Source organism: Salmo salar, chromosome ssa04 (genome assembly GCF_905237065.1).
Source record: "Salmo salar chromosome ssa04, Ssal_v3.1, whole genome shotgun sequence".
Lineage (NCBI taxonomy): Eukaryota > Metazoa > Chordata > Actinopteri > Salmoniformes > Salmonidae > Salmo > Salmo salar.
In genome coordinates this window covers 53,277,661-53,290,456 of record NC_059445.1, presented here as the reverse complement: position 1 = coordinate 53,290,456, position 12,796 = coordinate 53,277,661, and the positions used below count along the sequence as shown (strand labels likewise).

The window sequence follows — 12,796 nt, the reverse complement described above, 5'->3', positions numbered from 1 at the left end:
AAATGTCAGAATAATAGGAGAGAGAATGATTTATTTCAGCTATTATTTCTTTCATCACATTCAGAAGATTACATACACTCAATTAGTACTTGGTAGCAATACCTTTAAATGGTTTAACTTGGGTCAAACGTTTAAGATAGCCTTCCACCAGCTTCCCACAATAAGTTGGGTGAATTTTGGCCCATTCCTCCTGACAGAGCTGGTGAAACTGAGTCAGGTTTGTTGGCCTCCTTGCTCACATACGCTTTTTCAGTTCTGCCCACACATTTTCTATAGATTGAGGTCAATACCACACTATGGACTTTATCCCAATAGCCAGAAGGGGGTGACAAGAGAAGCATTGAACTACAGAAATTCAGCTGTGGTAATATATTCATTTTGACAATAGATATTCTGCTGGTTAAAGCAACTGGGATGTTAGTCCATCTACTGAGGTAAAATTGATTTGTGTCAAAGTTTCTATATAAAATAAATAGAGCCGCACACTCATAAGCTCCACCACGTACCTTTATTAATAAACAAACAACATTTCCATCCTACAAGGATCATTGAGGTGGTAATCAGATATGTTGGAGAGCCTTGGTTGTCTGTGGATTGTAGTTGGTCTTGTTAGATGTCCAGAATGGCATTTATGTGTGTCTCAATAACCAGTAGGAATTCAGTTAATTCTAACAATATGCTGTTCAGAGAATCAAAAAATGTAGGATTATATGAATTTGGAGTATACACACTAATAAAGGCAATTGTTTTTGCATTATACAGTTGAAGTCGGAAGTTTACATACACCTTAGCCAAATACATTTAAACTCAGTTTTTCACAATTCCTGACATTTAATCCTAGTAAAAATCCCTGTCTTAGGTTAGTTAGGATCACCACTTTATTTTAAGAATGTGAAATGTCTGAATAATAGTAGAGAGAATGATTTATTTCAGCTGTTATTTCTTTCATCACATTCCCAGTGGGTCAGAAGTTTACATACACTCATTTAGCATTTGGTAGCATTGCCTTGAAATTATTTAACTTGGGTCAAACATTTTGGGTAGCCTTCCACAAGCTTCCCACAATAAGTTGGGTGAATTTTGGCCCATTCCTCCTGACAGAGCTGGTGTAACTGAGTTAGATTTGTAGGCCTCCTTGCTTGCACATGCTTTTTCAGTTCTGCCCACAAATGTTCTATAGGACTGAGGTCAGGGCTTTGTGATGGAAACTCCAATACCTTGATTTTGTTGTCCTTAAGCCATTTTGCCACAACTTTGGAAGAATACTTGGGGTCATTGTCCATTTGGAAGACCCATTTGCGACCAAGCTTTAACTTCCTGACTGATGTCTTAAGATGTTGCTTAAATATATCCACATAATTTCCCTCCCTCATGATTCCATCTATTTTGTGAAGTGCACCAGTCCCTCCTGCAGCAAAGCACCCCCACAACATGATGCTGCCACCCCCGTGCTTCACGGTTGGGATGGTGTTCTTCGGCTTGCAAGCCTCCCCCTTTTTCCTCCAAACATAACGATTGTCATTATGGCCAAACAGTTCTATTTTTGTTACATCAGACCAGAGGACATTTCTCCAAAAAGTACCATCTTTGTCCCCATGTGCAGTTGCAAACCGTAGTCTGGCTTTTTTAGATACTACTGCACGGTTTTGGAGCAGTGGCTTCTTCCTTGCTGAGCAGCCTTTCAGGTTATGTCGATATAGGACTCGTTTTACTGTGGATATAGATAGTTTTGTACCTGCTTCCTCCAGCATCTTCACAAGGTCCTTTGCTCTTGTTCTGGGATTGATTTGCACTTTTCACACCAAAGTACATTCAACTCTAGGAGATAGAACGCGTCTCCTTCTTGAGCGGTATAACGGCTGCGTGGTCCCATGGTGTTTATACTTGCGTACTATTGTTTGTACAGATGAACGTGGTACCTTCAGGCGTTTGGAAATTGCTCCCAAGGATGAACCAGACTTGTGATGATCTACAATATTTTTTCTGAGGTCTTGGCTAATTTCTTTTGATTTTCCCATGATGTCAAACAAAGAGGCACTGAGTTTGAAAGTAGGCCTTGCAATACATCCGCAGGTACACCTCCAAATAACTAAAATTACGTCAATTAGCCTAACAGAAGCTTCCAAAGTCATGACATCATTTTCTGGAATTTTCCAAGCTGTTTAAAGGCACAGTCAACTTAGTGCATGTAAACTTCTGACCCACTGGAATTGTGATACAGTGAATTATAAGTGAAATAATCTGTCTGTAAACAATTCTTGGAAAAATGACTTGTGTCATGCACAAAGTAGATGTCCTAACTGACTTGCCAAAACTATAGTTTGTTAACAAGAAATTTGTGGAGTGGTTGAAAAACGAGTTTTAATGACTCCAACCTAAGTGTATGTAAATTTCCGACTTCAACTGTAGATAACTTTTGAAAAAAGGGTCCCAAACCATCAGACTGTTGAACAGCCATCACTATCCAGCTACCTGCCCGGTACTCTGCCCTGCACCTTGAGAATAAAGCCCCATGTATATAAAGACATTGAACACTGGTCAGTTCATATACTAAAAATCATTCTTTAACCTGTCTCCTCCCCTTCATCTACACTGATTGAAGTGGATTTAACAAGTGACATCAATAAGGGATCATAGCTTTCACCTGGATTCACCTGGCCAGTCTATGTCATGGAAAGAGCAGGTGTTTCTAATGTTTTGTACACTCAGTGTAGCTCAGTATTTGAATAATGTATTTTATACAGTCATTATTGCTCATCTTTATCAAGGGTGTCAATAATTTTGGACCCAACTGTATACTTTATTCTCAACATAGCCCATCCTAACTAAGAGGGCTCCCGAATGGCACAGCGGTCTTAGGCACTGCATCACAGTGCTAGAGGCACCAATACAGACCCTGGTTCGATCCCGGGCTGTATCACAACCAGTAGCGATCTGGAGTCCCATAAGACGGTGCACAATTGGCCCAGCGTTGTCTGGGTTAGGAGAGGGTTTGACCGGGATAGGCTGTAATTGTAAATAAGAATTTGTTCTTAACTGATTTGCCTAGTTAAATAAAGGTTATGTAAATAATATATACCTTCTACTGTACATACCATTTTCTTTGCAAAAAATACAGTATACTGTCTACACACACACCACATATTAATGTTCAGGAATATGAAACTACTCACTCTAATATATCTACTTCATATCTACTTTGGATTGTGGACTCATTCTGACATTTCTTGATTTTTTTAAATTTTGTTATTATTATTTGTATATTTGTATTGCATTTGCTAGACATTCTACTGCACTATTGGAGATACTAACGTAATAATTTTGCTGCACCTGCTAATAACACCTGCAAATATGTGTATGCAACCAATACACTTTTATTTGATTTTGAGAGGATTTTAAGCCAATTCAAAGATTTAAAAAAATAAATCTTTATGCACTATCAGTTGGTCACTCAGAAGAGATCACACCAATTAATATGACATTTCCACTAACAGATTAACCGTGAAAGATTCTTTGTTCAGGTCAGAGACGAGGCAAAACAACTCAAAATAGAAACGCTAAAACAACAAAAAAGTTAGTTTAGCTAATTTCCTCAGACTTCCATTGACTGAGTTAATCTCCAAATCTGTCCAACAGGCACTTCTGAGCTGAATATAATTTACTCACACTGACTTTAATCAGTAGATACACAGGGTAAAAAAAGACAGAGACACTGCTCATCCTTCTACTACTCTGACCTTTTTACACTAATTGGTAGCAACCCTCTCTAGTTCTCCTTGTCCATTTGATGTATACTAGAGAGAAACGCTGGAGTGAAACAGAGGGCTCTGCTAAGTAGACACCAAAGCCACTGTGAAGTCCCATGATAAGTTAGTGGTAGCAACACCATATTGGACTCTTCATCTGATGCAGTGCTTTTACTTAAACAGAGCATGTTAAGATTTGAAAAATACTAATTTCAGAAAAAGGATGGAATGGAATGGATTAACGTTTTATATCATAGCAATGTAATAAAATGTGAAAAATATCAAGTCACAGCAATGCACCACTGTTAGTTGAGCAAAGCATGCATGATTGGTGGTTTTTGAAACATTGAACCATTTCCTTATTCTTCTGCATTTACTGTAAGCATTTCCATTTGAATGGCACACTACAGTACTTGTCATCTTAACCTACAGTGACTGACATTCCAGCTCATCACCACAACGTTCACACAATGTGGACATGGTTGTGATTGTTTATTTGTTTGTTCACACTTTATGTTCTTCTATGTCATATATGTTCCCTGTTTTGAAACTCAGGCGTTTCTGTTTCCATCTCTATCCACATGGAAAACAACAAACCACTGGACCATGCTCTCAATGCTAATCAGACAAGGCTGACTGCACCCTGTTTTAAAGCCTGGAGGCGACACTGACTGTACTGCTGTCTGTCTGTCTATCTATCTGCCTGCTTCCCTTCCATTCCCATCTCTCTACATCTACTTGTCTATATGCCTGCCTGATCACAATCGACAACTAACTCAGAGACATTGGTTAGGTTAATTTACAGCACGTTAGGGTTAAGCGTCTGTTGGTTGGGTCCCTCGAGGCTCTACAGAACAGGGATAGAGCCTTCCGCATCATCTACCCATCATCTTAACCACACTGCACCATCACTGTGGAGGCAGTGTCGAATCACATCATGTTTCATACTGACATAACATCACGCTTCAGGTACTAAAACGCTTATTTCCCCCCCAAGATAAACTTGGAGGCAAGAGAACAAACAGTGTTGTGTTGCAGCCATTGTGAAGAGGACAAATTCAATTGAACCCAAGTGTCTCATCAAGAAGACAGATGTCATAGCTGTTGAATGTGTCTGACCTATCTCAATCTGTAAGTGATAGCAGGGGATAGATACATCGCACTACAGACAGATCCAAATATCCACTCGAGCAGTTACATAATCCTGCATAGCAACAAAAGTATTGAACAAATCTGCTTAATATTTGCGTGTTTGACGAGAGCATTCTAATCTAGCCTGCCGACAGAGGGACGGTGGCTGTCTCTAAATGTGGAGATATGTGGATTTTGTGCCCTGGTTCTAATGCTGTCCTGACACAGATGTGCTTACCAATAATACACTGGCATATACTTAAGATATTACTGAGATTCTTTTCAAGACCACAGACTCTGTAACTGTTTTAAAGTCGCCATTAGCCACATAGTGAAATCCCTGAGTGGTTTCCTTCCTCTCCAGCAAATTAGTTAGGAAGGGCGCCTGTATCGTTGTAGTGAATAGCTGCATCGATACACAATCCAAAGTGTAATTAATAACTTCACCATGCTCAAAGGGATATTCAATGTCTACTTTCTTTTACGTTTTCCCATCTACCAATAGGTGCCCTTCTTTGCGAGGCATTGGAAAACCTCCTTGGTCTTTGTGGTTGAATCTGTGTTTGAAATTCACTGCTCGAATGACTACCTCAGAGATGAGGTAGTCATTCAAAAATTATGTTAAAAACTATTATTGCACAAAACTTATGCAACTTATTTTGTGAGTTGTTAAGCACATTTTTTGTCCTGAATTTATTTAGGCTTGCCATAAGAAAGGGGTTGAATACTTAAACATTTCAGCTTTTTATTTTTGATTAAGTTGTAAAACTTCTAAAAACATACTTCCACTTTAACATTATAGGGTATTGTATGTAGGCCAGTGAAAAATATGTTTTTTATTCATTTTAAGTTCTGGCTGTAACGCAACAAAATGTGAAAAAAGTCAAGGGGTGTGAATACTTTCTGAAGGCACTGTAACTGCATCATGGAGATGGGAAGCTAATTAATGTCCTGTGTGCTGTAAGATACCACTTTGTATCCTAGAGCACACAGGACATTTGTCTTGTAAAATCCTGTTTATGCAGTACTGTAGAAACCTATATAAACCATGAACAGAGAAAATCATTGTCAGATGTGTGCGCTGTGACATACAGTATGATCTCAAACCTCCACAAGTACATGTTGGTTGATGTTGGAAAATGTTGCACTAACTAAATACAGGTAACACTTAGCTACACAGCCTAAAATAGTGTGTAATGTGTTTTAGTGGGTAGGGTTGGCTGGGCAGGTTTCCCTCAGCCATACACCGAGGCAGCCACTGACCAAGCCTCTCCATTGGACCACCTATCCAGGCAGAGTGACGTGCTAGGAGAGAGAGGGGGCAGCTGTGAAGAAGGGAGGGGGCACTGCTGTAGAGCTAAGAGGACTGGCCCCATCTGTCACTACCACAGCCAGCCCAGTCTGTCTATCTCTCTGCTTCTCTGTCTGTCTGTCTCTCTCTCTCTCCCTCTCTCATTCTCCGTCTCTCTCTCTGCCTGTACCGGCCTAACATACAACAACTGCTGCTGGAATCCATTGACTTTGATGGAAAGGCCCAACTGTACTAGCCTATACATCAGGCAAGCAACCAGAAAAGAATGCAGCTCAATTGTTTCCAAGATTGGCCCATTGTTTTGAGGGAAAGAGACAGTGATAAGGTCTCCGATTGGGGGCCTCATTTATTTCCATTCCCACCTGCGCTATGCATGCAGTGACAGAACAGAATGTGTTATTTCAGTGGGTCAGCCTTGAATTATTCAGTGACAGCCAACACTCAGTGCAGTGTTTGCATATAGCGAATTCTGGGATGCTGGTGCTGTTTTTCTCTAGCAGTGTAATAAGCACAGAAACCCAAATGCCTTCAGCTAAGACATGATGATTATAAACATGGCTATTATGGCTTAACTGAATTGACTGGTGCATTCAGTTGATTGGCAGACTTTGTGTCTCTAGGTCAATATCACCCCCGCTTCAGCTAACACATAAACTGCTCATGCTGGAATAAACATTAACTTACAAATGTCATGGCTCAACAATCTTGTTTATCAAAGGACGTAGACTATTCCTGTATGTAGACCTATACTCTCTCTCTCTCTCTCACACACACACACACACACACACACACACACACACACACACACACACACACACACACACACACACACACACACCTTTCTCCTTATCACTTGTTTTCTCTCTCTTTCTCCATTTCTCCCTCTATACTGCCCAGATCATTACTCAAGCCTAAAATCGAACGTATTCACTGTAGTTACTTTTAATTGATAAAGTAGTTCTGCCTAAATCATGTGCAAAATACGTTTGCTTCTTATAGTGAAATGAGAAGACTACATGCACAGGCGACTTAATTGAAACATGAAAACAAGTAGGCCATTGCAGTATGACAACAACCGTTAAATAAAGACTGCATAAAACATGTATGTACCGCCATTAGTCCACTTGTTTCCAATTTCCCAGAATATTTGTATTTTGTGTTCTCCTGTGCAGTAGCGGATTTAGGTATAGACGATAGAGGTCGACCGATTAATCGGAATGGCCGATTAATTCGGGCCGATTTCAAGTTTTCATAAATCGGTAATCGGTATTTTTGCCCACCGATTTGCCGATTTTTTTTTTTTAAACCTTTATTTAACTAGGCAAGTCAGTTAAAGAACACATTCTTATTTTCAATGACGGCTTAGGAACGGTGGGTTAACTGCCTTGTTCAGGGGCAGAACGACAGATTTTTACCTTGTCAGCTTGGGGATGCAACCTTACGTTAACTAGCCCAACGCTCCAACCACTTGCTTTACGTTGCCAAGGTAAGTTGCTAGCTAGCATTAAACTTATCTTATGAAAAAAAAATCTATCAATCATAAACACTAGTTAACTACACATGGTTGATGATATTACTAGTTTATCTAGCCTGTCCTGCTTTGCATATAATCGATGTGGTGCGCATTTGCGAAAAAGGACTGTCTTTGCTCCGACGTGTACCTAACCATAAACATCAATGTCTTTCTTAAAATCAATACACAAGTATATATTTTGAAACCTGCATATTTAGTTAATATTGCCTGCTAACATGAATTTCTTTTAACTAGGGAAAATGTGTCACTTCTCTTGCAAACAGAGTCACGGTATATGCAGCAGTTTGGGCCGCCTGGCTTGTTGCGAACTGTGAAGACTATTTCTTCCAGACAAAGACAGCAGACTTCGCCAAACGGGGATGAGTTAACAAAAGCGCATTTGCGAAAAAAAGCACAATCGTTGCATGACTGTACCTAACCATAAACATCAATGCCTTTCTTAAAATCAATACACAGAAGTATATATTTTTAAAACTGCATATTTAGCTAAAAGAAATCCAGGTTAGCAGGCAATATTAACCAGGTGAAATTGTGTCAGTTCTCTTGCGTTCGTTGTACGCAGAATCAGGGTATACAGAATCTGGCTCGATGCGAACCAATTTGCCAGAATTTTATGGAACTGTGAAATAACATTGTAGGTTGTGCGATGTAACAGGAATATTTAGACTTATGGATGCCACCCGTTAGATAGAATACGGAACGGTTCCGTATGTCACTGAAAGAATAATGTTTTCGAGATGATAGTTTCATATTAATGACCTAAGGTTTATTATATTATAGTTAAGTCTATGATTTGATATTTGATAGAGCAGTCTGACTAAGTGGTGGTAGGCAGCAGCAGGCTCGTAATAGTCAAAGGTATATGGTCTAGAGAGAAATAGTCGACGCGTCATAATTCCTGTAATAACTTGCGGCTGAACTTGAAAGGGGTTCCTTCGTTATTTTACCGTTCATGTCTTCCATAGAGAATGTCTTGATCTACTTCAAATAAGGTCTGTGTTTTGTGCTGAAACCGCCTCGGCGTTTTGATACCCGTGTAAATCTCACTAGGTAACGTTTGTCAACATATTTTCAGAAATCCACTCTACAAAAAAATTATCTTCGCTTATATTGATCAGAGTTATATCCTATGGATATCTACACAGTTATAAAATTGGCAAGGTGGTGTAAGCCTAAACCAAACACAGACCTTATTTTAAGTTAATCTAAAAATATCCTATGGAATAAATGAAGGAACTGCTTTTCAGATTTTGCTAGAAGGTGTCATGGGAATTATGACTCGCACTTTGGTAGTCAATTCTTACCATGCCCATTATTAAAATAGGATTTCCTGCATATAGAAATTACAGTTTTTGTTTTCAGCATTCATCACAGGTAACTTAAACTCTATTTTTATTATTCAAACAGTTGAGAGTATTTGTCTCCTAAGCAGACTCTTCAGTATCGTTGTCACTTCAGAGCTGTGTGTGTGTGTGTGTGTATATATATACATATAAATAAATAAAATAATCGGCAGATTAATCGGTATCAGCTGTTTTGGGCCCCCAATAATCGGTATCGGCGTTGAAAAATCATAATCGGTCGACCTCTAATAGACGACATGGGCAGAGGGCGGCACAGGGTGCCCACACAACATTTTTTGGAATGGTGACATTTGCCCGATCGGTTTTCTATCGCTCATTTGCACATCACGTCAATGATACCATGTCATCGTGTGGGACTGTGGGTCAATTAACCTTGTTGTAGTGGGTGCCCTGATTCTAGTTTGTGAGCTAGGCAGGCTACTGCCTGGAAAGGTCTCCCACACAGAAGTATGAGATGGGGAGGGGGGCGGGGGTAGGTTGACCTCAGGTCTCCCCACTGGAAGCCTGAGGTAAGGGGAGTGGGGGAATCTATCAAATAGCGCACTTTGACTCTTACTTTGTACAGTACTAATGCAATTAGTAAAATCAGTCACACTACGAAATGTTACCAAATAAACCCCAATTCATTCATAATACTGTGAATATATAGTTTCACAGACATATTGTTGCATTTTTTTCTGGTTTGTGCGAAATCGTTAAGAATAATATAAAACCAGTCTGCACACCACCAAGGTGAATTGGTTTAGTCTTGACACTTGGTTGACAGTGTTGGGGGATGGGTAATGTATTGATGCTCGAGTGCCAAATCAACACAAATGTGTTTCTATTTGTCTGTGTTACTTCTTTTTGATATTTGAGTCTTGTTTTTATGTACATTTTTATATTTATATAGTTTTAAATGTTATGATTATTTATTTGTGTTGTTCCAAATGTCTGAATAAAAATTACAGTTAGTGCAGAATGGTGCTTTTTTTTATTTTGGCGGGGGGCGCTGAAGGGGTGGGGTTCGCCCAGGGAGCCATACAAGCTAGAACCCCACTGCTCCTGTGATTGCTGCCCGATTTAACCGAAGATTAGAGGACACACAAAACTGTATCCATTCAACAAAAGTCTTCAGTTATTATGCAACCACATAAATTAATGTCTTCACTTTTAAGTGTAAAGTTAGACAGATGATTTATGGTTTTTCTAGCACATTCCTTGTTGCAATACGTTAAAATCATAACGCACCAGAAAACAATGTGGAATTGTGTTTATTTTAACATAACTTTACCCACTGGGCAAAACCTGGTTGAATCAACGTTGTTTCCACGTCATTTCAAACAAATAAGTCAGTGTGATCACGTTGAATCAACTTGGAAAAGTATTTGGATTTGAAAAAATAAATCAACTTATGGGAATTTCTTATTTTTTTCCACCCATCTTTTAACCTACATCCAATAACACGGTGACTTTTTTTGTTGTTGATTTCACGTTAGTTGACAACTCAACCAAATATTAGTCAAAACTAGATCTTGAAATTAAGTCTGTGCTCAGCGGGTAAGGGTTGCACAATAGCCCATGTCTAGGCTACACAAATAAGCATGCAGGCTACATTTCCAAAGCTATGCTCTCTATAGGCTACTTCCCGTCCATACCAGCAGCATACATTATTGTACAAACCATCTCTACAAAAAAAAAACATCTAAGGACAACAATCACGAATGGGGGGTCAGAGAGGACCGTTTGGGGTTCGTTGCCCGGTAGTTGGATAGCCTAATAAATAATGTTGACCTGCTGGACGTCAGTGACACTTTCTTATATTGTAGCAAATCGTTTCATATCGTTGCCATCGGCGAAACTACAAAAAATGTAATTTATTTCACGCTTTAATGGGCTCATTTGAAACAATTTGGTTGCGCTCCGCTTGAACGCTGGAATTAGCAGTGTTGCAGCAGCAGACTATCCATGGATACACTTATTAGCCTACCGTATGATGTGAGCGACAATTATACATCAAAGGAAAGCTTTTAAAAATAAAGTACACCTACCTCACTCATGATTTATAAGTGTTGTAGTTACGATGATTCCAGTACTTGATGTACACTTGTCACTCGTAAGCAGTCCTCCCGTCCACGATGCCTTGGTCCGTTATAGAGGGGAGGTTTTATAGTATGTGGAGTAACCCTTTCATTTCCTCACGTTTCCATTAAACCAATAGGAATGTCTTCGGTATATCCCTATCTCAAGTCACCACTCAAGAGCTCAAATATTCATTCTAGTCGTACATATAGGCAGACAGACTTATCAAGTTATAGCCACAGCTCATTGTTATATTAAACCAACCAATAGAACTTATTTTGCTACAGCACAGTGTAGACTACACATCAACGTGTGCTTTATGTAATGCAAAGCAGCTCCCCACTGGGCACAAACTGGTTGAATCAACGTTGTTTCAACGCCATTTGGAATCTACATGGAAAATAGCCTAAAATGGATGTGAAAAAAGTTATCAATGTAAACTGTTGTTTTGAGTGTGAAATTTCAACCACATGATTGTCACCGTGGTAACCACATTTCAACATAAACAAACCTAGTATAAAATATGTTGAATTTGTACCTTTACAACAAGGTCAGATCTTCCATGTTATATCCACTATCAGAATTTTTTTTTAGGCTGGGCAGGACATTCTACAGGATAATTGATGTATCTACAGGTACCATTTGGACGCCCATCCATGGTTTTAACGAAGCCCTGCTTAGCTATGATATTTGTCACTGACCATAACCAATGTAATATTGTGAGAATGATTGTTGAGTGATCTCCACTTATAAATTAAATAGATTCACTGTTGCTATTGAAGTCATTCCAAAGGGTAGGTTTACCAGAGCAAATGAAATGTGACCATACTTCATCACTCATATATCATCAATGATGATGATATAGCATTTGCAAGGTCATGATCAGCAATTGTTTCAATTTAAACCATAATTAAACTAAAAATAGACAATACCTAGGGTTTTAAACTGTGGTTGATTTCAAATTGAATTATGTGATATTGAATTGTGTTTGATTGTCAACACAACCAATTATCAACATTTGAAGGAGATATCTTCTGCTTGAATAGTTCTATCGGTACCACTGACTTAGTCTGGCTTTAATTCCAGCTTGTCTACAATTTAATAATTGATATGTGGGATTCACGTCTCCATCTCAACCAAAAAATGTTGTTTAAAGAATAGGACTAAATCAAATCAAACTTTATTTAAAGTGCATTTAAAGTTTGATTTGATTTAGTCCTACTCTTTAACATATACGTTCACAATTGCTATAATAATCTTTGCAGAATCTCGAACTACATTGAAAGCACAATGTACTTATAATGTAAACTGAACTGTAATACAGGTCATCTGGTTTTGCTATTAGATGAAGTGCAGTGATAAATCATTCATTTATTGTAGTACAGCCCCCTGCTGTTCATACCAGGGAGAACACTTCTGACAACAATCCCCAAAAAAACTGTGTGTAAACTAATCCATTCAATCAAGACCTTCCCTTCACCTACTAGCCCACACCAAATGCATGGCTGAGCTGGGATGAGTGGATACTTGTCTATTCTTAATGTAGTACTAAGCCACAACATCTCAGTTGGTAGTGCATGGTGTGTGCAACATCAGGGTTGTGGGTTTGATTCCCATGGGGGACCAGTATGAACATTTATGCACTCAT

General features: G+C 39.0%; 1 protein-coding gene across 1 annotated transcript in view; it reads right to left on the bottom strand.

Annotated features, from left to right (window-relative positions):
• LOC106603560 (calmodulin regulator protein PCP4) overlaps window positions 1-11,384 on the bottom strand; it is a 40,366-nt gene extending 28,982 nt beyond the window's left edge. Inside the window, exon 1 of the mRNA XM_014197412.2 lies at window positions 11,118-11,384. Within this exon, the coding sequence (XP_014052887.2) occupies window positions 11,118-11,126 (9 nt within the window). The 5' untranslated portion in view covers window positions 11,127-11,384. The remainder of the gene's footprint in view (window positions 1-11,117) is intronic.
• Between the last annotated feature and the right edge of the window lie 1,412 nt (window positions 11,385-12,796).